This window comes from Ranitomeya imitator, chromosome 1, assembly GCF_032444005.1.
Source record: "Ranitomeya imitator isolate aRanImi1 chromosome 1, aRanImi1.pri, whole genome shotgun sequence".
Taxonomy (NCBI): domain Eukaryota; kingdom Metazoa; phylum Chordata; class Amphibia; order Anura; family Dendrobatidae; genus Ranitomeya; species Ranitomeya imitator.
Window position 1 is genome coordinate 989,579,745 of NC_091282.1, and position 26,338 is coordinate 989,606,082.

At 41.3% G+C, this 26,338-nt stretch overlaps 1 protein-coding gene across 1 annotated transcript in view; it reads left to right on the forward strand.

The window, feature by feature from the left end:
- Window positions 1-22,375, forward strand: part of FAT4 (FAT atypical cadherin 4) — a 365,514-nt gene extending 343,139 nt beyond the window's left edge. Inside the window, exons 12-17 of the mRNA XM_069743926.1 lie at window positions 1,787-1,872; window positions 5,869-6,048; window positions 12,033-12,157; window positions 14,067-14,278; window positions 17,207-17,468; window positions 19,507-22,375. Of these exons, the coding sequence (XP_069600027.1) occupies window positions 1,787-1,872; window positions 5,869-6,048; window positions 12,033-12,157; window positions 14,067-14,278; window positions 17,207-17,468; window positions 19,507-21,365 (2,724 nt within the window). The 3' untranslated portion in view covers window positions 21,366-22,375. The remainder of the gene's footprint in view (window positions 1-1,786; window positions 1,873-5,868; window positions 6,049-12,032; window positions 12,158-14,066; window positions 14,279-17,206; window positions 17,469-19,506) is intronic.
- Window positions 22,376-26,338: the final 3,963 nt, after the last annotated feature.

Genomic DNA, 26,338 nt, shown 5'->3' on the forward strand with positions numbered 1-26,338 from the left:
GTGATGGCGTAGCTCAATTAAGAGTCTCGTGCCTAACGGTTATGAAGTGATTACCTCAGGGGATGGCGGCCATCTTTACTCCATTATAACCAATGGGGAAAAGTCACTTTCAATAGTTTTCAATGGGGAATGGATTTTTCTTTAATAAAGTCAATTTTCAAGATTTTTCATCCCAGTTTTCACAGTTTTGGGCTCCAATCACGGCACACAATACCCGGTATACGGGCTGGCTAGATCCTGTTCGTGACGCCAATTGTGACGCCCAGGAGACCGGGATACCCAGCACCGGACCAATGGAGTCTGTCTCTTGAGGGGGATGTCACGGGTGGCTTGACCCGGTGCTGTGGCCTCAGGCAATGCACAGTGTAAGGGGTATCATGAGGGGACAGGCACTTACTTGATCAGCAGCAGGTTCTCCCAGCGGTGACGATCCCGATCCTGGATAGATGGCTATTGTCCAAATGAAAGACTGAGGCACTGAAACGTTTAACCAGTTTACTTTAACATAAAAGGATTTACAACCAGTCCTGTCACCGGAGTCTGTATGGGAACTCTGAGTTACTTTGACCCTGCCGGGGTCTTCGCCTCTTATTGTGCGCAATTTCTGTGTGGCCCTGCTGCTGTATGTGAACTGGCTGCCGGCCCAATCTGTTCCCTCCGGGTTCTGGTTCGACGGGCAACCCGAGTCCTTTTATCGGTTTACCCCCTCTGGGAGTACCGCTGAACTCTGTGTCTGTTGCTGCGTCCGGCCCTAGTGAAGCTGATATCACCTCACGTTTTTCCGGTTGCTGTATTATATATAATGAATACAGCCACGGATCCGGTATCCGTCTTTGCGCCTGTTCTGGGTAGTGATTAATGCTACCCGGTTCTCACAATGTCCTTTTTCTCTATCCCTCTTCACCTCAGGCCGGTGATTTAGGCCTGGTAACAGTCACAGGGCTGTTAGAGATTCAATTGTATGACCTCTCACTTTCAGCTCCTTAGCCCAACTGCCATTTCTTCTCTCAGACCAGAATGGATCAAGGGGAGTCTCTGGAGCTCCCCCTTCTGGCCGGAGGTGGTAGTGCAGTCTTGCTATTTTAGTATTTGTACTTACTGTCAGTAACTATTTTTGTGGCAAATACCCCTAGGGGTGCCACAGTAATATGTCTCAATATGTAAAACAATAGAATTAATAAAGGGTGCACTTAGTTTTTCTCATGGAGTTCTGATTATTGTATTTCACATTACTTTGTGTTTGGGATCATGCAATACTTAAGAGGGTTGTATGGGTCTAAGATATTGATTATGGTACCTATACTTAGAAAACGTTATCAGTATTAGATTGATGAGGGTCCCACATCCGGCAATGGCTGAGCTAATGTACGGATAAAGAAGACCACTGCTAGTGTAATGTGTAGTGGCCATTACAAACCTGCAGCTCATCTCCTATTGAGGTGAGTGGTCACTACACAGTGTACAGAGCGTGCTGTCAGGCGCAGGTGCTGGTAACAGGTGAGCATAGGGTTGTTAGGTAGATATCAGCAATCTGATATTGATCAGCGGGATTGGTAATCAGTATGTTAGAACCTGTATGGAGCCATGATACCTAGAAGGGTTGTCCAGGACTAGGTTGTTCAGTGCCAATAATACGGGGCCATTCTGTACCTGTGGAAGCTCATGATGCAATACAAAGGCATGTGGAGATGTTTTCCATTCAGAATTTGATGGAAAAATGCATTTATTTATATACCATATCTATTGGTCCTATTGTAACCCTAACATGAATCTGTGTTTATTGCAGGCGGCTTCGCTGACAGTTGATACCTGCTCAGAGGACCAGGAGCCAGGGTTCTGCACCGTCAGTACTACAGCTGTTTCCAGTGACTGGTAAATCTCGGAACATTTACAGTATATTACAATGATGCCAGATGACAGTGAAGCATTTAGGACAAGTAGGAGAATAATGAATTATTTAACCAGACGTGGACGTTTGTGTATCTGGAGATCTCTTTGCATAGATTTCACCATGTCTCGCAAATTCGATCTTCCTGTTAAGTTGTTAATAAGTGAAACCGTCATCCTCCTACTGTCAGTTTTTGCAGTAAAATTCTTCTAAATTTCACAAGATGTTCCCTATAGGCACAGTTACTTTTAATAAGGATATAGCGTATATCCAAGACATTCTGGCCCCAACTTCCTACTAGATTGCACTCTATAAAATCTGTGAATATATGAATCGTTCATTTCAATGAAGTGTACAGATCCCCCTTGTGTCTGTACATGTCTTATGTGTAAATCCACATATTAACCAGAGGACACTTAACTGATTCTCACAGACACTTTTATTGGGTCAATATAATTTTGCATTATTACAGAGTATCTTAAGAAGCTGCAAAACAATACTTCTCCCAACTTCTAACCATATTGTACATATAAAATGATTTATTTTCTTTGTTAAAATATTCTAAAATGAGAATTTAAAGGGAATCTGTCACACCATTTTGGGCCTACAAACTGCAACCACCGCCAGCAAGGGCTTATCTACAGCATTCTATAATGCTGTAGATAAGCCCCCGATGTAACCTGAAAGATAAGAAAAACAAGTTAGATTATACTCACCAGGGCCGGTCTCGGTGCGGTCCGGTCCGATGGGCGTCACGGTCCTGGTCCGGCTCTTCCCATCTTCATATGATGACGTTCTCTTCTTTGCTTCCTGTCGCTGCTCCTGTGCAGGCATACTTTGTCTGCCCTGTTGAGGGCAGAGCAAAGTACTGCAGTGCGCAGGCACGGAGCCTCTCTGACCTTTCCCGGCGCCTGCACACTGCAGTACTTTGCTCTGCCCTCAATAGGGCAGACAAAGTACACCTGCGCAGGAGCCGCTGCAAAAAGAGGACGTCATTGTTTGAAGATGGGAGGCGCCGGACCCGGACCATGACACCCATCGGACCGGACCGCACTGGAACTTCCCTGGGTAAGTATAATCAACTTGTTTTTCTTGTTTTTCTTATCTTTCAGGTTACATCGGGGGCCTATCTACAGCATTACAAAATGCTGTAGATAACCCCCTTATGGTGGTGGCTTTAGCTTATAGGCCTAAAATGGGGTGACAGATTCCCTTTAAGCAAATCATAACAATAGGACCATGTTCACTCTAAATTTTACCTACACTTGAGGTAAATGTTGAGAAATGCCATTTCTGTAGGGTGTGATGTCTTTCTCCCAGCCGATCTGGGAAAGGAAGGGGACTTCTGACTTCTCGATCTTAGCCGTAATCCTCCAAGCACCTAATTTTCATATAAACATAAAAATTGTGTTTTCCAAAACTATCCTGTGGATTCTAAGCTAAAGATATGGCTCTTCTTAGCACAAAGTTCACTACAAGTGTTTTCAGATATAATTTTGAGTTGACATATTTACCCCATCTAATTTCCTTATTTCATACTAGCTATTGAACCTGTTCTACGCCCAGGTGCGAACCATTTGTATTGGTACATTTATACTGTGTCATTAATAAAATGTCGCTGGAGATCACAGTATGCGCACGCATTGACTCCAGCGCTATTTTATTGTAGTAATGTACTACAACGTCAGCATAGCACTGCGCAAGCGCCTGCCATAGGAATAATGGAGATGTCTGACACCTGCTCACTGCTATGTTGACATTGTGGTACAATTTGTCAATAATATGGCGCCAGAGTCAGCGCGTGTGCATACCGTGCTATCCGGCACCATTTTTGTGAAGACACTGTGACTGCAAATTTGCATATCCAGTGTTTTCAATAAAATGGCGCCAGAGATTGTGGTATGCACATGCCCTTCCTCCGCAGCTATTTTGTTGAAATAATGTACTACAACGTCAACATAGCAGTTCGCACACTCCAGCCATAGGGATAATGGCATCGGCTGATGCGTGCTCATTGCTATGTTGACGCTGTAATACAATTCATCAATAAAAGGTCACCAGAGTCTACGCATGCACATCCCGCGATATTCGGCACCATTTTTAAGACACTGTGTCTTCAATAAAATGGTGACGTAGTACGCTGACTCCCGGCTTCGGAGAGAAGGACGTATCCACCGTTATATATTAGATGCAAACTCTTATAGGGCCATTTTTATAGAAAACCACGGACTAAACAAGTTGGAGGAATTTAGACTTCAAGAAACAGGAAGAAGCTAATAAACTACCTCCATACATTCTGTATCTTGTCCTCATCCATAAGGAAACCCAACCTAGGCCACAATACAAGACATACATCAAATAGTATAAACAGGAATGTTAAACAGTTTAAAGGGAACCTTTAAAAAATTATATTTACCTGCAGATATAGTGGTAATCTGCAGGAAAATAGCATATAAATTCTGTCTGGAAGACTTATTGGAATAGTGACTACAGGGATTAAATTAATTTATGTTCTCCTCACAGCCACTTGCTTCCAGTCATCGTGGTGGTGCAGGTAGTGGTCACAGTTATTGCTTAATACACAGTGAGCGCACTGCGATCACTCCCCTGCACATTTAGTGACAGCCTGCCTGTGCAGCATGTCTGTGCAGTGTTTGTGTGCAGGGCAAGCTGTCAGTGTGCTGGGGAGTGATTATGTATTAGGCCCACTTGACATGTACAGTACATGTGTGCGGTACATGTGTCATCCATTTTTTTCACTGATACCACATGAACCCATTATAACCTGTGGTGATCTTCACAATGTCTGTGTTTTCCCATGGACAGAATGTCTGTGTGAACCACACAGAGACATGTCTATTTTTTTCCAGCAGCACAGATGACAAAGGCAAATACAAGTCTATGGGTCTATGAAAAACACATACAACGCATGGATACCATCCGTGTTTCGTACATGTTTAACATTGCAAAGTATTCAAGAGACTTAATAATTTCTTTCTTTATGCATACCTGAAAAACACGGATCGCACACTGATGGAGCACTGGTGGCACACTGATGACACAATGATGGAACACTGATGGAAAATACTATTTTTTTATGTTTTTGCGTTTTATACATACATGTTAAGAGGGCACTGCTTCATGCACTGCCCCGATGACTGGAAGTGAGCGGCTGCATGGAGAACATAAATTAATTTTCGCCCTTTAGCTGCGATTCCAATAAGCCAACCTAACATATTTTAAATGCAATTTACCTGCGATTATCCCTATATATGTAGGTAAGTAGCATGTTTTGTAGGTGACAGGTTTCCTTTGAATGATATTGACTCAAAAAATAGCTCTTAATAAAGAAAAAATTACTTACTTAATATGAAGTAATTATTGAGAAGTATAATTGTTTACAAATAAGGACTTGGACTATCATCTTCCTTAGTTATTTCAGCATCTCACAATAAAACTCTTTACTCCAGTAGCTTAATAAACTCAGCAAAGTCAAAGTTCCTGGATGTCTGCTCATGTCATTTTCTAAGGTCCTGAAATCACATATCAGGAAATAATAAAATCAGTGAACCTATTAAGTATCTGTTTGGTGTTCCGCAGAAGACATTAGTTGTGAAAAACTTAGTTTTTTCCCCCAAGTGTAACTTAGCAGGAAGGTAAACCAATTATCCAGTCTTCCTACTTATAGTAAGACGTTCAGAATACCCCCTACAAAGTGTGTTCCCTATTGGCCCACCTTTACTTATTGACTATTTATCTTCCATCTGTTCACCTTGACCTAAAATATTATGTTTTTCCAATGTAATAGTCCCAAAGCATGAAAATCAGCTCAATCATAGTATATGTTACTAAAATTAAGGATTGTGTTAAAAAGTTTACTTATCTTGTGTTCAGTCTAGACATGAAGGTGATTTATGCTATGATCATCAGTGCCTTAAAAAAGTTATTTGGTTTGCAATGATTCTTCTTTCTTGGAACAGGAGTCTGGATGTTCAGCCAAACAGAATAACAGTAGGAGGTATCAGATCCCTGGATCCAATACTACAAAGAAAAGAACAAGTACAAAGCCATGACTTTGTAGGTTGTATAATGGAATTTGCAGTGAATGGGCGACCTCTAGAACCAAGCCAAGCTTTGTCAGCACAAGGAATCCTAGATCGGTATGTTTTAAGCACCACAAAATCACATAATGTAATGATATACTTTATCATTGCTTAATACATGGCCATAAATTGTAATGTCCTTCATTTTACAAAAGGATAACGTTACACTGATCACATTGCATAGATCACTTGCGGTATCCTCTAGCGTTAGGTGAATTTATTTGAGTGGAATTGAATTTGACAAAAATCCACATTTAAATGGATATGGATTTTTTTATACCTTGCTCTCCAACAATTCAGCAAAAGGGTGTCCAGCTGCAGCAGCCATCTTGCTGAACAGTAGTGGTCCAGCAAAAGGGTAAAAAGAAAAAAAAACAAAAATATACATCACCTGTCATCTCTCCTTCCACCCCCACTGCTCCATGCTCTCTCTACACTGTCCAGTTCTCTGCACCTCCGTCGTTTTGTATCTCCAGCCTGGTGTTCATCTTTGGCCTGTTGGCCTGGTGTTCAGTAGAGTTGAGTGAATTTGTTCGGATTAATTCCGAATACGATTGACATCAAATATTTTTGCAATATTCGTTGAATACAGCCGAACGTCATTAGAGTCAATTGGAGTAGACTTTACCGAAAATGTTCAGAACCGATCATCAAACATACACTTGGCACGAATAGGGCACCAATATAGCACAAATATGGCAAATTCAGATTCGGCGACCAAATCCGAACAAATTCACTCAACTCTATGTTCAGTCTAGGTCATACATACAGTGACCTCTGGAGAAGGGGGAGCAAGACAATGCAATTGAAAAACAGTAACTTCTTTGAGAAGACCACCCCCAGTCCAGACAATTTCCAGTGATAGATTTTAAGTTTCACTATTATGGCTACTGTCCATCTTTGTGGAAACCACCTCCTTAGAGGACCGTTTCTCAATGCAATTTTGCGTAGTTGTTTCAAAGAAGATTCACTGTGCATTAGTCAAAACATAATAAATTATCTATAATTTTATGTTTAATTACAAATAGCAGAGGATAGAAGATTTATTTTCAAAAGTTTTGTTCAACAACAGGGAGCTGGAAACAATTATAGCCCATTAATCATCAATAATTAGTTGATTGTGTTATCTTAAGCAATGCATATTAACTATGCTCCAACGGGTCAGTTTTTGGTTGATTGCTTTAACCAAAAGTGAATTCTTTCTATTTGCTTAAATAGCTTATTATTTTATGTGACACCAATTCTAAAAGGTTGAACTTGTGGGGGTTTATGTGGCAATTTAGAGATCCAATTCTGTAGTTTATGTAGCTGGCCAGGTTAATGTTGGCTGCTCTCACTGCAATAATTGCAATTATACCAGGAAATTGGCTTCATGTTGCAGCATGTAGTCTGAAAATTACCCCAATGTCCAATAATAATCCTCTTGACATTTAATGATAATTGTCATCATAAATGGTGAATAATACAGGTTACAGAAAATCATTGGCAGCCCTTAGGCTACAGCTGAGATACATGAGGTCTGATAAATTAAATGAACTTCTGACCACCCACCTGTATTAGTAACCAAACTGGACAGATATTATATTTTTTTTCTAATTTTAGATTCACTATATATATATAAAACTATATAAAATTAATGTAAGGAATATTGGATATGTCCAGGCATTGCTTTACATACCATAGACAAACTGCATTATTGCAAAGAGTTTGGTAAAACGTCAAAGTCCCACAGAAAGGGGTCAGATGGAAAAAATGCACCAGACTCTTCTATCCGGGGTGGCAAAGCCTCTTACCATAATGATGGGACCATACTGATCTTTTCCATGGTTTTAGAGGAGTTAATTAGGAAAAAAATTGAACCAAAAAATGTGGTCAATTATTTACTTCATTTCCCCTATCCTGGTATATATAATAATTATATATAAGTATATATAATAATTATAAATAATAATAATAATAATATATGGTCCCCTCATCCCCATCCTGATATACATGGCCCCCTCATTCCTATCCTGGTGTGCATGGCCCCCTCATCCCCATCCTGATATACATGGCCCCCTCATTCATATCCTGGTACGCATGGTCTCCTCATCCCTATCCTGGATTGCATTGATCCCTTATCCCTATCTTGGTATGCATGGCCCCATCATCCCTATCCTGGTATGCATGGTCCATCCCTATCCTGGTACACAGGGCCCCATCCCTATTCTGGTATGATTTTCCCCAAACCCGTCCCTAGTGTTCATGGTCCAATCCTTATAATTGGCCCCCATCCCATCCCATCCCCATCCTGGTATGCATGGCCCTATCAGAAAACATTTAAAAAGCCAAACTATTGCACTCACGTTCTGTCGCGCTCACGCCCTGACTGGTGGGCATGAGCTCGGGGGGTTTGTCGCCCCACTGTGCCACAAACCAGACTACCCTGGAAGGGGTATGACTATGACAGCTTCCAGGAGCCTCTGATGGTGTGGTCAGGCTTGTGCAGCAGGCAGCTGCCAGGTGATACTCCAGGGTGGTGTCTGGCTGTGGCTGCTAATTCCCCTCGTGGGAGACAGGAACACTAGGATTGATGCGGGCATCAGGCAGGACTAGCAGAAGAGCACAGTTGAGATTCAGACGAGTAGGCTGGCATGGCTGAGACAGAGCTGGCAGAGAACACAGGGCTGTCAGGAACACGGCAGAGAACACAGGGCTGGTAGGAACACGGCAGAGAACACAAGGCTGGCAGGAACATGGCAGAGAACGCAGGGCTGGCAGGAACATGGCAGAGAACACAGGGCTGGCAGGAACACGGCAGAGAACACAGGGCTGTCAGGAACGGTGTACGAAGGTGTGGTGTATGAAGGAACAAGTAGGGACCTGTTCAGACAGGATGTGCAGGTTTGGATATGTAGTATGAATGAACAGGTATGAACCTGTTCACACAGGAGGTGCAGGAAAGGAAACAAGCCAGAAGGAAAGGAGAATGAAGGAACAGGTTGGGACCTGTTCACACAGGAAGAGAACCGCAAGGCTGTGGACAGGAGCAGTATAGCAGCAAGAGATAGCGCAGCAATAAAAGCTAAGCAGAGCAGAACCACAAGGAATATGGAGAGGAGCTGCAGCAAGGGATTACTGCAGCCTCAGAAGCAAAGCAGAGCAGAGCCAGAAGGAATGTGGAGAAGAGCTGCAGCAAGAGATTACTGCAGCCACAGAAGCTAAGCAAAGCAGAGCCACAAGGAATGTGGAGAGGAGCTGCAGCAAGAGATTACTGCAGCCGCAGGAGCCAAGCAGAGCAGAGCCACAAGGAGTGTGGAGAAGAGCTGCAGCAAGAGATTACTGCAGAAGCTAAGCAGAGCGGAGCCACAAGGAATGCGGAGAGGAGCTGCAGCAAGAGATTACTGCAGTAGCAGAGCGGAGCAGAACCGCAGGAGTGCAGAGCAGAGGTAAAGCCACAAAGCTGCAGAGCAGGCAGAGCCGCAAGATTGCGGAGCAAAAGCAGACTGAGAACACAAGGAAAGACACAGCAGGGAAGGAAGCCAAAGACAAGGAGTCCGAGATAAGACTAAGTACAGACAAGGCAATGGAACAAGACACAAGGACAAAGACACAGGGACCAGGATATTCTGCCTCCTGGAGGGCGGTAAACAAGATCAAGGCAAGGAGAAAAGCCTCCAGAGAGGGAGTAACACAGAGCAAGGCCTGGCAAACTCAGAAGCTAGACACAAACTGAGCTAACACATTGCACAGGCCCAGTCCACAGGGTGGAGCTGCACTAAATACTGGAGGCCTCTTGGTAATTGGTCAGGAACAGATTAGACAGGTGCACCTGATTCCTATAAGAACCCGAGAGTTCAGGCGCCTCACCCCTATACACACAGCCAGGAAGCATGCAGAGGCAAAGAATATGGCGCTGGCTAGAAACAGAAACCGCAACATGACCTGGAGCAGTCGATAAGATAGTGTGAGAGATGAGAGGCCATGCCGTGATGCCAGCAGAGTTGTTACACCTTCCCGGTGCTCACTGTCAGCTTCCTGCTCCGGTGCCAGTAACTGGTTTATGCTTGTAAGCAGCGCATGGCAGGGACATCATGCGCTGCTCACAAGCAGAGCACAGCTACCGGAATACTCCCCGGGACTGCGCGCGCAAAGAGTATTCATTGCTTTTCTGTAGCGAGCAGTGTCAGGATCTGGCTTCCTCCTGCTGCTGGTGGTCACGTGTGCCTCTGCATGAATATTCATTTATCTTAAGTAGTGGCACATGTGACCACCGGCAGCAGGAAGAAGCTGGTTCCTGACACTGCGTGCTACAGAAGAGGAATGAGTAGTCACTGCTCTTTCGCGCATAGTCCCGGTGAGTATTCCGGCAGCTGTACTCTGCTTGTGAGCAGTGCATGACATCCCTGCCATGCGCTGCTTACAAGCATAATGCAATTACAGGCACTGAAGCAGGACGCTGCGAGGGAGCACCGGTTAGGTGAATGTATTGATTTTTTTAATGTTTTCTGATGGAGTCTATGCATACCAGGATGGGGATGGGGGGAAATCATACCAAGATACTATTATAAAAGAGAAATGAATATTCATTGCCCTGCACGCCCATGGGTGTGGAATGCAGTGAATATTCATTTCTCTGTAGCAGCGGGAACAGGAGTTAGCTGCAGCTGTCGGCTCCAGTCTCCTGTAACCCGCTGCTATGCCGATGCCATTCCCCTACCTCCCCACCACAGCCAGACTATACGCCATACCCCACCATAAATCTGGACTATAAGACGCACCCCCCATTTTCCTCCACATTTTTGTAGGAAAAAAGTGCATCTTATAGTCTGAAAAATACGGTACTTTTCTTGATGAGACTCTAAACTTTTTTTCATTAGACTTACCTCTTTTGGGCCAACACCTTTAGATTTCAAGGACTGTTCGATCCAGCATTACTTAAAGGAGAAGTGAGATGTAGTGCAAGTTTATCAAAATGCTTACCAATCACTGTCTTCCATGGTTTCTAGCGCTGCTCTGATCCTCTTCTTGGTCTTGTGACCTTAAAACAGATTTGTCAGATTATAGAGGAGTTTATGTATGAATCTGAAGTCACTTTCCTATTGTTAGTCTATGGACTTTCTTTCTGAAGCTCCATAGACTTACATTGAATGAAGTAGCTCTGCGCCACACAGCAGTCCCTGTGAACCGGCACAGAGGATCACTCACAATTTAGAAGAGGACAGGAACAGCGCTGGAACACTTGCATTATCTCTCTTACATAATTAGGAAGATTTAGGGAAAATGTTATTTACTGAGACTTCTGTAACAACAGTCTTAGAGTGATAGGAGGAATGCTCAGCCAAATGTGAAGGCAGTCACTGTCCCCCAAATGTTTGCTGCAAAATAACTTAAGCTACGTTCACATTTGCGTTGTGCGGTGCTGCGTTGGCGACGCAACGCACAACGCAAACCAAAACGCATGCAAAACGCATTGTTTTGTGATGCATGCGTCCTTTTTTGGCATGATTTTGGACGCAAAAAAAATGCAACTTGCTGGGCCTCTGCGCTCTAACGCGTGCGCCAAAAAAGACGCATGCGTCACAAAACGCAATGCATCGCATGTCCATGCGCCCCTATGTTAAATATAGGGGCGCATGACGCATGCGTCGCCGCGGCTGCGCCCGACGCAGCCCGGCAGAACGCAAATGTGAGCGTAGCCTAATCTGTTAGTACTGGAATATCTCTATAGTCTATGTTAGAAAAAGCTTGAGAACTCCTTAACAAAGTCAAACATGGGGTGAAGTATTGTGCCATGGGTGGCTAAGGTACAATCAAACATTTGGTGCAAAACTCTTATAGAACTCAGCAGAATTGAAAATGGGAGCCGATCAAAAAAAGATGTAAGAAAAGATTGAAAATCCTATTAGTAAGATTAATTACCAGTATGACATAGAAACCAGTTCAGCTTATGAGCACATTTCATTAATGTTAAAATCATGTTGGGTAACTAAGAAAACAAGCTTCACTCAGTTGCCACTTTTTTATAACACTCGTTTCTCTTCTCTTATTTTTGTGTGTAGGTGTCCAAGATTAGAAGGAGCCTGTACTACAACTCCTTGCCAAAATGGAGCAACCTGCGTTGATAATTGGTCCTGGCAGCAATGTAACTGTAAAGATGGCTTTACTGGAAAGCACTGTGAAAAGTGTATGTTAAGTTTTACACCACTTTATAACAACCTGACTTCACTAGAAAAATAGCCTAAGTGCTCACAATATAAAATAATGCATTTTATATGCTGGTTTTATGCTGTTCCAATTCTAAGTGTTATCATATACACTACAGGTGTTTCTATGGGTTTTCCAGATTTTAAACTGAGGTTTTACACATCAGAGAAGTCGAATTATTAAATAAAGTTTTAAGGTTTATTCATTAACTGACAGGAATGAAACTAGCTCTTTTACTATTCTGCATTTGTGGCATGTACAGCTTAGGGCCATTAACAAATTTATACATTTTAGCAAAGGTCAGTTTTGATGAACATGTACATGTGTCCTTCCTTACCTTTCTCCATGGTCCTCATATCCCAAGAATATTGGCACAAGATGGCCATGTTTGGAAGAAAACAAAACAAAACATGATTTGATGATACTCTGCTTGGAGTGATGTGATCTTTAGTTTGTGGAAGGTTTTGATTACATGTTGCAATAATTTATTGAATATGTAAAGAGAAAAAAGAAACTCATTAACCCATTCCCGACCTAGCAATTTTACATTTTTGCGCTTTTGTTCTTTCTAATTATTTTAACAAGAGCCATAACTTTTTCACTTTTTTATTTTTTTTCTGTCATCATATCTATATAAGGGCTGTTTTTTAGTGGACAAGTCCTAGTTTTGAATGGCGCCACTCATCTTTTTATAACATTTTTTTTCCATTGTAGCAGCCAAAAGACACGCAATTCAGCCATTTTGATTTTTTTCCCATTATGGTGATTACTGAGTTGTTGAATGTTATATTTTGATTCATTTGATTTTTGAAGAACAGTGATACCACATATGTGGATATTTTTATCTCTATATTTTTAATCAGAGAAAATTGGAGTTCATTTGAAGGTTTATAGTTTTAATTTTTTTTTCTACTTTTTTCTTTATTTGTTAGTCTCCTTGGAGTACATGTACTTGGGACCGTTCGATCACCTGTGCGACATACTGCAGTACAAACACTGTCATGACACAGGTGTCAGTGGCATGGGTGACTTCAGCAGACCCCTAGCCCTTGTGGTATGGCTTTTTCACCCTGCGATTTTGTCACTGGGGACAAATGGGCATGTGGAACACTGCGCCCTCTTTCGGTCTATGTGCTTAATCTGCGGGAAGAGCTTGGTGCCATCTACTGTTGTTACAAGCGGATCGTGGCTGTGTGTCACAGTCATTATGCGTAAGCAATGTATATGCTCGCTTTTGGGGCTTGCATAAAGACTGGGAAATAATATATGACATAAAAATATGTTATGATTGGAAGGGGATGATTAAATTTGTGAAAAAGTAAAGGTGGACACATCAGCAATTTTCTAGATTCAACTGTAACCAAATTGATTGAAAATTCAATCAAAAATTATGTTTTGAGGCATGTCTTTCTGTACTTCTATCATTGTCATTTAAAAGAGGAAATCTAACAAAAAAATCCTGTGAAATTTGTTGCAATTTTCAAAAGTTATAAAGTGCTTAATCTCTTTTTGAGGCCGTTTAAAGGTTTCCAGACACAACCATACTAATGAGTAAGTTGCATTGTTTTACATACTGGAAACCTGATGATATGGGTTCCTCAGGAATCCCTCCTCTTGCTTTCTTTTGGTAGGATTCCTATCCAGGCTAAAAGAAATCCCAGGACCTGTGGTGAGGGTACAGAGTTCTAAATAAAGGATATGTTTGAGCAGCTTAGACACTTAATATAGATCCTTCAGTATAGAAATTCAGGGGGATATTTCAAAGAGTTCCATAATTTAATATGGCATTTATTTGGACTTTTTTTTTGCAACAATTATCCTTTAATGTATTATTTGATAGTACCATTTTCTTAATTAATTATTTTCTATGAATTTTACTGTTTTACTAGATATAAGCCCAGACACTGCCCTATCCCTTGAAGGAAAAGGTTATCTTGAATATACCATAAGCCAGGCCAAGAAAAGAGAGTATCTTTTAAGACATCGCTTTGTGGATTCAGACACTGCGTATGTAAATCAATTGGCTATAAAGTTCAGGACCAGAAGTGACAACAGTATTTTACTTCAGGTTCATGAAATCAGCAATTACACTATGATAAAGGTATGCATTTTTTGTTAAACTTTTTTTTTTATTAATGGCACAATTGATAACTCTTTTCCTAATTGAAAACAATTCTTGTTCTTTATTTTTTAGTTAATATGGGTTTCTACTCTTTGTAATCCAATATTCACATGACTTACTAAGGCATAAGGATATATTAGGGAGCAGTAGTCCCCAACTCCAGACCCAATTGATCAGAGCAGACTGAAGGGAAGGTGAACATCAGTCCCTCTGTAGTAACAGACCAATACACTAAATGCCAGCCAGAGGAGCTCAATGGTTTCCAGGCAGAGCATAGCAGGGAAGCGCCTGCTGCAGCCAGTTGTCTACCAACGGCAAGCAGAAGGCTATGTTCACACGTTCCTGATTTCCCTCCTTTTTTTCAGGACTAAAAACCGCAGCTCTTGGCAGAAAACGCAGGTCCGTTTTTTGGTGCTTTTTTGGTGCTTTTTTGGTGCATTTTTTGATGCGTTTTTTTATGCGTTTTTTTATGCCTTTTTTTATGCAGTTTTCTATGCAGAGTCTGTGTGTTTTCTAGGAAGTTTTTTAGGGTTAAAATGGCTGAAAATACCCTAACCCTACCCCTAACCCTACCCCTAACCCTACCCCTAACCCTACCCCTAACCCTACCCCTATTCTAACCTTAGTGGAAAAAAAAAATTCTTAATTTTTTTATTGTCCCTACCTATGGGGGTGACAAAGGGGGGGGGGTCATTTACTATTTTTTTTATTTTGATCACTGAGATAGGTTATATCTCAGTGATCAAAATGCACTTTGGAACGAATCTGCCAGCCGGCAGATTCGGCGGGCGCACTGCGCATGCGCCCGCCATTTTGCAAGATGGCGGCGCCCAGGGAGGAGACGGCCGGACGGACACCGGGAGGCCGGGTAAGTATAAGGGGGGGAGACGAGGGCACGGGGGGGCGTCGGAGCATGGGGGGGTGGGATTGGGGCACGGGGGGGCAGCCACACTGCAGCGGTTCTGCACCACAAACCGCAGAAAACCCGCAGATATTTTTTTCATCTGCGGGTTTTACTGCGGGTTTGACCTCACAATGGAGGTCTATGGGTGCAGAACCGCTGCAGTTCCGCAAAAAGAAGTGACATGGTACTTCTTTTTTACCGCGGCTATTCAGCGCGGCTTTTTTTCGCGATTTTCCGCAATGTGGGCACAGCAGTTCCTGTTTTCCATAGGGTACATTGTAATCTACCCTGCATGGAAAACAGCTGAGGACCCGCAGCGGGAAAATCGCGGCGATTCCGCATTAAAAAAAGGATGGTGTGAACATGGCCGAACAGTTACAAGGTTAAGGACAGACATGGCTGAACTCCGGAGACACACAGAGAAGAGATCTTAATAGATTTTTCAGTTTAATATATATAATATGACACAAAATAGGAATAAGAAAAGTAACATGTTAAAGGTGGATTTACTGATATGTTTAATTTTTGGCACTATTTCTTTTTAGTGTAACTTTCAGGCCAAAATCTGTGGAACATGTTCTCCAGTTACTTTGTTGTGTTATTTTTCTGGTTTCTTTGTCTTGCTAAAAAATACACAATACCCTTTTATCATCTGTAAAAGTCTTGCTGTTGTGTTCTCCATGAATTCCACAGACTAAGCCATATCTAATTTTACATTTGGATCCTTGGTCTTTTCTTATATTTGTTTAAAGATGGCAAACAAGTTACAGAGTTTGAAGGGTGTTTTGAAGCCAGAAAAGTGTCCCTATCTTCCTCCCTTTAGCATTAAAAACACAAGTCTGCAGAACTCACCTCTCCCTAAAGAACCTGATAACTTCAGTCCCTGGCTATGGCTCAGTCAGGCTTGTCATAATTCTAAATGAGAGCAGCAGTAATGCTGGCAAAACACTTTATTAGACAGATCACTAGCCAACAGTTCCCGGGATTTCTGGGATACATCCCAATATTCGTATCTATAGGTATAAGTAATATATAAGAATGGATATATATGTATATATATTTTGTAAAAAACCCGCTATCCTGAAATATCAAACACTTTCAATAGATGATAAATGACAGAGGGAAAGAGTATAATGTAGTGTAATCTTAAGCTCCATTATGAAAATTCAAATTTTAAGGTGATTATTTTTTAAAAAACAGTAGGCATATTCATTTGGGGGTCTGCACAATAATTTCTAGAAGAATTTAGTTCAGAAATCAATATAGGACAATATAATCATGTTCAAACCTGAAAGACATGTGGCAGTACAGTATGAGTAAAAGCTGTCTAGGCAAGAGATGGCAAGAAACAATGGAGACCAGCTGGCCCTAAAGTCACAGATGGGGCAGCTACATAAAAAAGCCACTAAGTGCCTTCTGTACAAGGTTTACAATGAGCAATGTGTATTCATTTATCTGCCACCTTGCCCTTAGCCCTCAATAATTTACTTGGATAGATGGAAAAAATGTCAAATATGCCCAAAATGCTTTATTGCTCCTAGTCTACCAGATTATACTTTTTATTAGGTGAAGCAGAAAATTATCAATTTAAATGCAATGCATTCTGTTTCTGATTGACTAAAGACTATGTAGCTAACAAAGAGCAGTGGAACCACAGTAGACCAATTAACAGCTCTTTCAGTTATATAAGATGATTGTAAAATGCATAGAAATGGTTTTATGAACTTATAAAAAATTATAGATATTCAGTTACACATGTATATCTCCAAATTGAATATATCTGCTTTGTAAGGTTAAATAGCATTGTGGTTTAGAGTAAAGGCTATTTTTTCTTATCCAAGAATTTAATTTTGTTTTTCCAACGTTTTTGAGTCCTAATTGCTTTTCATAGCCATGGTCAATTTGAACTTTGATTAGGGCAATGTTGTAGCTTTTAAAAGTTAAGGAGGTAACACTGTAGGAAAAAAAATACATATATGTTCTGTGTTTTTTTTTTAACTTAGGTGAAGAATGGCAAATTACATTATACATCTGATGCAGGAGTTGCAGGAAAAGTAGAACGAAACATCCCGGAAATGTATGTAGCTGATGGACGATGGCACACTCTTGCAATGGAGAAGAATGGATCACTAACTACCTTGTCTTTGGACAAAGCATACAATCGAGAGATTCATCATGTAACACAAGACTTTGGAGGTCTCAATGTTCTTACTCTTCATCTTGGTGGATCTCCATATGGCCAGATATCCCAAAACAATCACAATGGTACCAGAATATTTTATTTCTATCATATCTGGAGTCTTACCTAAAATTATTTTTGGTTAAATAGAGTTATATAAATAGATTTTAAAGGAACTAAACTGTTTACCTTCACGTAATAGAACGTTGGTAGAAAACATGCATTTATAAATATTACAGATGAGCGAATATTTCAAAAATTCAAAGTCAGCAGATTTGCTTAAATTTGGCTGGTAGATTTTAGGCAAATTTATTCCATGTAAATCAAATTTGGGTTAAAAAAAGAATATATATGATATTCATGTCTCCTTGACCATAACATGTCCCGCTGTGCAGCTCCCTTCCACTTCAGGTCTCTTTGTCATCCCTGGTGCTGCTGACTAGACCACACTCTTTTATGATGACCTAGTTGGAAGGAGCTGCACTGATGAGGGCAGATGAGGTTTCATCACCAATTTTTTTACCTTATGTAAAGAATGGTCCGTGGTGTTTTTTTCAGCATACTGGACCTTTTTTCATCCGTTTGTCAGTTTTTATAATACTTGTTGCATCTGTTTTTCTTGTTTGAAGAAATGCATTTTTCTCTTCACCTATTCATGAAAACACAGAAGCCAGACAAATTACATCATTGACTTGCAGTGGTGATCATAGCAGGATATGTCTTAGCTTTTATATTTACTGACCAACGATCCACAAGAGAAGGCACATTCATTGTAATTGACACCAAAAACCACAGAGTCCTTATATTTATCTTTTTAAATCACTACCGTCCCTAAAATGACTTTTGTGGAATTCAAAGTGAAATATACTTGTTTTAAATCTATTCACTCATCTCTAATATACCCCAAAACAGTTTTTGCAGGTCACATTTTTCATGGGAGATGGGGGAGCATTTTTTATTCATAAACTTGGGGATAATTTTTGGTGAGATAATTAGTTGTAGTAATTGACATTCTTTGATAGCGAGTCTCTGGTAAAACTTCCCCAAGACTCATTATCAATGAATGTCATTACTTATTTTCTTCAAGGGGTTGTCCAATTTTAGACATTTATATCATATCAGTAGAACACTAATACTATTTGTAAGGCCACCATTTCATTCTGCCCTGGGCCCCATTCTTGAGATTGCTGCAAGTACTAATGGTGGGACCCACGTATATCTGACATTCTGAATATGCCATAAATATCGCAGATGGAAACACTCTTGTAACCTGCTCAAGACCAGGCGGCTACTTTCTTCCTTAAAGTTCAAACATATTTTTTTAAGTACTTGTGGCTTAAAAGCTATAGCATTTTTATTGTTCAGATGATTAAATAATCTATGCACTTTATTGTCATTTTTATATCTGTATTTTTGGTTGTTGGGCAGGTGTAAAAGAGGGAACAGTGTTTGTTTTTCAATTTTTTTCACATGTTTTTAATGATAAAAGTAGAGCTAAAATATCATTTTACATTTCGGTTAAAGTCACTTTTATACTGGGATATTATTGTTTCAGATCTTGGGGGATGGACCAGAAGAAATGCTTTGGGCTGATTGATGTTTTTTTAGTTTTATTATTTTATTTAATTTCATTCATTTTTTGTCTATATTTTATTATTTTTTATTTCACACATTATGGTCCCTGAAAAGGGATAAATTATACATATTTTTAATTGCTGATTTCTCCTGTACCGGGGACTGACATATTACCCTATATTATGCAGCCTCATGAATTACACAGTAGAGCAGAACTTGGGCTGTTAGGACCCGACTGTTCCTGCAGCTTTCCGGTTTGTGCCGATCACTTGATCACTGGCACAGGGGCAGGAAGTTATAGCTACTTTCTGCACTGCATACACAGCACTAATTCACAACATCCTTGCTTAGTCATTTGCAAGCTGCCTGGAGGTTTAACATTGTCAGTTGGTCTGCAAGTAATTAAAGTATATTAAGCATAATTACCATTTTAATAATTGTGTTCTTTTATTATACATTGCATGAACTAAAAATGGAAACTAAATGAAGTAAGGTAAAATAAATAGTTGCTAGTATGACATACTAAAATGTTCTTTTTCCTTTTTGCAGGCTTTGATGGTTGCATTGCCTATTTTAAATATAATCGGGAGAATCTTCCATTCAGTGGAAAACATGATATGGTGCACATATCTAAATCAGAGTCATCATTTAAACTGGGATGTAGAGGTCCTAACATATGTGCCAGTAACCCCTGTTGGGGCGATTTGATGTGCATAAATCAGTGGTATGCATATAGCTGTGTACCACCCGGGGATTGTTCCTCAAACCCTTGCCAAAACGGAGGAAGTTGTGAACCTCACTCTCAATCTGGATTCAACTGTATCTGTCCTGAGACACATACTGGAAATTTCTGTGAATCAGTTGTTGCTTGTCTTGGCGTGGTTTGCCCTCAGGGTAACGTTTGTAAGAGTGGATTAAATGGAGGATATATGTGTACTCTAATCGCACATTCTGAGCCGCTATCTCTCCCACTTTGGGCTGTCCCAGCAATTGTTGGAAGTTGTGCTACTATTCTTGCTCTGCTGGTCCTTAGCTTAATTTTATGTAACCAGTGCAGAGGAAGAAAAAATAAAGTGCCAAAAGTAGAGAAGAAACCAAAAGAAAAGAAGAAAAAGGGAAGTGAGAATGTTGCCTTTGATGATCCTGACAATATTCCACCATATGGCGATGATATGACAATAAGAAAACAGCCTGAAGGGAACCCTAAACCTGATATTATTGAAAGGGAAAACCCATATCTCATATATGATGAAACTGATATACCACACAGCTCAGAAATCATACCTAGTGCACCATTAGCTATGCCTGATGCAGAAATAGAGCATTATGATATTGATAACGCCAGCAGTATTGCTCCCTCTGATGCTGACATTATTCAACACTACAAGCAATTCCGGAGCCACACTCCTAAATTCTCTATTCAAAGACATAGTCCACTTGGCTTTGCACGACAATCCCCTCTGCCTTTGGGTGCAAGTAGTTTAACATATCAACCATCCTACGGCCAGGGACTTAGAACTGCTACACTTGGCCATTCTGGTTGTCCACCTCCAAATGCTTTGTCTCGTCATAGTCCAGCACCATTTTCCAAGTCTTCAACATTTTACAGAAGCAGTCCAGCACGAGAACTACATCTTTCATCATTGGAAATGCATAATGATGTCTGCCAGCCTGGTCTTTTTAATTATGCAACTCGTCTGGGTAGAAGAAGCAAGAGTCCTCAAACAATGGCAGGCCATAGCTCCAGACCAGGAAGTCGCCTTAAGCAGCCTATAGGGCAGATTGCCGTAGAAAGTGGACCCCCTGTTGGCCTTTCAATAGAGGAAGTTGAAAGACTTAATACTCCAAGACCAAGAAACCCTAGCATCTGCAGTGCAGACCATGGGAGGTCTTCATCAGAGGAGGACTGCCAGAGGCCTCTTTCAAGAATAAGGAATCCAGCTGATGGCATTCCGGCTCCAGAATCATCATCAGATAGTGATTCACATGAGTCCTTCACATGCTCAGAAATGGAGTATGATAGAGACAAGCCAATGGTGTACACATCAAGAATGCCAAAATTAACTCAAGTTAATGAGTCAGATGCAGATGATGAAGACAACTATGGTGCTAGACTAAAGCCAAGGAGATATCCAGGCCGAAGAGCTGAGGGTGGGCCTTCAGGAGCTCAATCTCCAACAGCCACTCTGCCAGCTGATAGTACATTACCTATGAAGCTATCCCAGCAAGCTAGCAATTTCAACTGGGACAATCTATTGAACTGGGGTCCAGGTTTTGGGCATTATGTAGATGTTTTTAAAGATCTAGCTTCACTACCAGAAAAGGCTTCAGCAAATGTAAATGAGGAATTAAAGGCAAGTCCATCAAAAACAGGTTCTGAAAGTGGAGAAACAGAACAATATGTCTAGATATGACATAACTGGATTGTTGAACTGCAAATGCTTATGACAGTCAAACATTTTATGTTTGTTTACAACAGAACGTCTCCATTTTGAGAATCGGCCAGTGCAGTCTAAATTTTAAGGAGACGTCTTCACAATAATAAACATATTGCTGCTGGAAAGGACTGAAATGTATTTAAAACAATTGTGTTCATTATTCAATTTATCTGCATGCATTACACTTTACAACCTAATTTCCAGCATGCACAATGTTAAGTAGACTTCCTACTTTTAACTGGTCCCATTGTGATATTCGTGAATGTTATAATTGATGTTGTTTTTCTCAGTTACGTTAATAATACAGATGTAGTACTTCATTTTTTGGAATTGCTCTGAAAGTTTAGGTGACATTGAAAGCTAAATTCATTTTCCAAGAACTTTTAATGTATCTAGACTATAACTTTACAGATGTATAATAGATAACTGAAATATTGGCAAATGGGTGATAAAAAAGAGATTAAAGCAGATTCAAGATGGTTGCACCATAGGATCTTTTTTACATTGATTTTACAAGAAAAAGAAAAATAAATTGGTTAAAAGAAAGTTTCCGTCTTTGTAAAATTCAGACATATTTCAAAATTTCATTTAATACTTTCAGAAGATTTATTTTTGTAAAGACTTTTCCAGACCCTCACTAAAAATGGGAAATAAGTTGTTGAAACCTTGAGACTAGTTTTTACTAAAATTCTTACATAGAAAATTTGTACGTTGAGATATCAACTTCACTTTTTGTGATACTTTGTACTGTGGAACAATTTTTTTTAAAGTGCTTTTACCTGATCTGTTTTTGATATTGGTATTTTTCCTATGCTGTATAGTTTTCTTACTTTCAGGGAAGGCAAGAAAATGCTTTTCTGTAAAATCTGTTACTTGTGTAACATACATATTTTTCAAATTTTGATACAATTGTAACATATCAGTATGCTTTTTTCTTCTTGTAAATGTCAATAATAAAATTAAAATATTTATTTAAAATATTGCGTTTGTAAGGTAAGTTACTTTTGTGTCTTGCTTTTATAATATCCCTTACAAGACCTACCTAGTCACAACAGATACTGTACATATATAATGTTAAAGTTTATTTAAAGTTGTAAAGTACCTGAACTAATATATTAGGGTACAAGTTGTCAAACACTATATCACCTACCAGTAGAAAGCAGAGCAACGATTAGGTGTTCCTGGTGTTGAACAACTAGGTTATTTCACTGTAAATTTCAACCCAATGCAAATCTGTGTCTTTAGGCCAAATTCAGATGATTCACAAATTAGCTGTGAGTCTACTGACCTGAATTTGGAAGCCCCATGTATGCCTATGAGGCTGTAAAGTTGGGTGAAAAGACAATCATCCAGTCCATATTTTGTGGTCCGTATTCAGACCGTGATGAATTGATATCTGAGTTTGGATTCACAAGAATGTTTTTCAGTATGCCTATCAAAATACTCATTTAACTAAATCATAAGGGAAGGTGCACACGATCAGTAATTAGCGCAGCACATGTCCAGAGCGTCCAAACGCTTTTGAACTCAGGTGATTCCGCATGTGTTCACTGAACTGTGTGGAATCATCACGTCCAATACATTGACTCGCGTCTATACAAGATAAATATAAAGGCACAGATGATTGGCCTCGGGGAGACCAAAACATCCAACACTGCGGAGACACCATCACGTGTTTCTCAACGCAGTGATTCCAGAACACTGCCCCCATCCCTTATGGGAAATATGCAAATGCAAGTAAAGAAGCTGCGGAGACACCATCACGTGTTTCTCGACGCAAGCAGTGAATAGCCAGGCCTTTCCCCGGGAAGGAACAACCACGGGAAGGGCAGCATCCTATGAAGGAAAGCCACCTATGCCAAGCATGGTATCCATCCACAGACAGCTGTTTCGGGGTTTTTGCCCCTCATCAGTGTGGAGTAGGAATCTGGCTATTAGGAGCAGTGCCTAGTAAAAAGGCTATAAAGGCACAGATGATTGGCCTCGGGGAGACCAAAACATCCAACACTGCGGAGACACCATCACGTGTTTCTCAACGCAGTGATTCCAGAACACTGCCCCCATCCCTTATGGGAAATATGCAAATGCAAGTAAAGAAGCTGCGGAGACACCATCACGTGTTTCTCGACGCAAGCAGTGAATAGCCAGGCCTTTCCCCGGGAAGGAACAACCACGGGAAGGGCAGCATCCTATGAAGGAAAGCCACCTATGCCAAGCATGGTATCCATCCACAGACAGCTGTTTCGGGGTTTTTGCCCCTCATCAGTGTGGAGTAGGAATCTGGCTATTAGGAGCAGTGCCTAGTAAAAAGGCTATAAAGGCACAGATGATTGGCCTCGGGGAGACCAAAACATCCAACACTGCGGAGACACCATCACGTGTTTCTCAACGCAGTGATTCCAGAACACTGCCCCCATCCCTTATGGGAAATATGCAAATGCAAGTAAAGAAGCTGCGGAGACACCATCACGTGTTTCTCGACGCAAGCAGTGAATAGCCAGGCCTTTCCCCGGGAAGGAACAACCACGGGAAGGGCAGCATCCTATGAAGGAAAGCCACCTATGCCAAGCATGGTATCCATCCACAGACAGCTGTTTCGGGGTTTTTGCCCCTCATCAGTGTGGAGTAGGAATCTGGCTATTAGGAGCAGTGCCTAGTAAAAAGGCTATAAAGGCACAGATGATTGGCCTCGGGGAGACCAAAACATCCAACACTGCGGAGACACCATCACGTGTTTCTCAACGCAGTGATTCCAGAACACTGCCCCCATCCCTTATGGGAAATATGCAAATGCAAGTAAAGAAGCTGCGGAGACACCATCACGTGTTTCTCGACGCAAGCAGTGAATAGCCAGGCCTTTCCCCGGGAAGGAACAACCACGGGAAGGGCAGCATCCTATGAAGGAAAGCCACCTATGCCAAGCATGGTATCCATCCACAGACAGCTGTTTCGGGGTTTTTGCCCCTCATCAGTGTGGAGTAGGAATCTGGCTATTAGGAGCAGTGCCTAGTAAAAAGGCTATAAAGGCACAGATGATTGGCCTCGGGGAGACCAAAACATCCAACACTGCGGAGACACCATCACGTGTTTCTCAACGCAGTGATTCCAGAACACTGCCCCCATCCCTTATGGGAAATATGCAAATGCAAGTAAAGAAGCAGTGTGTGTCTCCGCAGTGTTGGATGTTTTGGTCTCCCCGAGGCCAATCATCTGTGCCTTTATAGCCTTTTTACTAGGCACTGCTCCTAATAGCCAGATTCCTACTCCACACTGATGAGGGGCAAAAACCCCGAAACAGCTGTCTGTGGATGGATACCATGCTTGGCATAGGTGGCTTTCCTTCATAGGATGCTGCCCTTCCCGTGGTTGTTCCTTCCCGGGGAAAGGCCTGGCTATTCACTGCTTGCGTCGAGAAACACGTGATGGTGTCTCCGCAGCTTCTTTACTTGCATTTGCATATTTCCCATAAGGGATGGGGGCAGTGTTCTGGAATCACTGCGTTGAGAAACACGTGATGGTGTCTCCGCAGTGTTGGATGTTTTGGTCTCCCCGAGGCCAATCATCTGTGCCTTTATAGCCTTTTTACTAGGCACTGCTCCTAATAGCCAGATTCCTACTCCACACTGATGAGGGGCAAAAACCCCGAAACAGCTGTCTGTGGATGGATACCATGCTTGGCATAGGTGGCTTTCCTTCATAGGATGCTGCCCTTCCCGTGGTTGTTCCTTCCCGGGGAAAGGCCTGGCTATTCACTGCTTGCGTCGAGAAACACGTGATGGTGTCTCCGCAGCTTCTTTACTTGCATTTGCATATTTCCCATAAGGGATGGGGGCAGTGTTCTGGAATCACTGCGTTGAGAAACACGTGATGGTGTCTCCGCAGTGTTGGATGTTTTGGTCTCCCCGAGGCCAATCATCTGTGCCTTTATAGCCTTTTTACTAGGCACTGCTCCTAATAGCCAGATTCCTACTCCACACTGATGAGGGGCAAAAACCCCGAAACAGCTGTCTGTGGATGGATACCATGCTTGGCATAGGTGGCTTTCCTTCATAGGATGCTGCCCTTCCCGTGGTTGTTCCTTCCCGGGGAAAGGCCTGGCTATTCACTGCTTGCGTCGAGAAACACGTGATGGTGTCTCCGCAGCTTCTTTACTATACAAGATAAATAGACATGGCGCGGTTTGGAAAGACGCGCCGCATGTCCGTCTCCACAGGTGATCCGCGGGTGTCGGTGCATGCATAATGGGCATGGGATTTCTTGAAATCCTATCCACTGTGCTGTAAAATCTGAATGCTGTGAGTTGGACGCTGTGGAAGTATGCAGCGTGCAACCCGCAGCATTTACTGAGTTTGTGCACTTACCCTTAGGCATATTACGTTTTAGACACATTCCCTAATATAAAATATATACTAGTGTGCAAAACTCTGTTAATATTCCAGGGTTTTGTCATATAAAAAAATTATACCAAGAAGAATCATTTCGGAACTTTTCCCACCTTTATTGTCACCTATAATCTGTACAAATGCATTTGGTAACAAAATTAAATAATTTTGAGCGTGGGATTAAAAATAACAAAAGTAAATTTGTTTGCAAAAGTGTATACACGTTCTTAGAATTGGAAATGTAGTTGTGTTCAGAATTAGTCTGTCACAGAGTAGTCAGTAAACAGCCACCATCATTTAAAGAGAGTCTGGTTAACCTCATATAAAGTTTAGCTGTTATAGTAGCATTTTCCTGACACTTTCGTAGTTTTATTTTACCGCAAAAGTCGTGGTCCTTAACCCCTTCATGACCTTGGGATTTTCCGTTTTTCCACGTTTGTTTTCCCCCCACCCCCCTCCTTCCCAGAGCCATAACTTTTTTATTTTTCCGTCAATATGGCCATATGACTGCTTATTTTTTGCGGGAAGAGTTGTACTTTTGAAAGACATCATTGGTTTTAC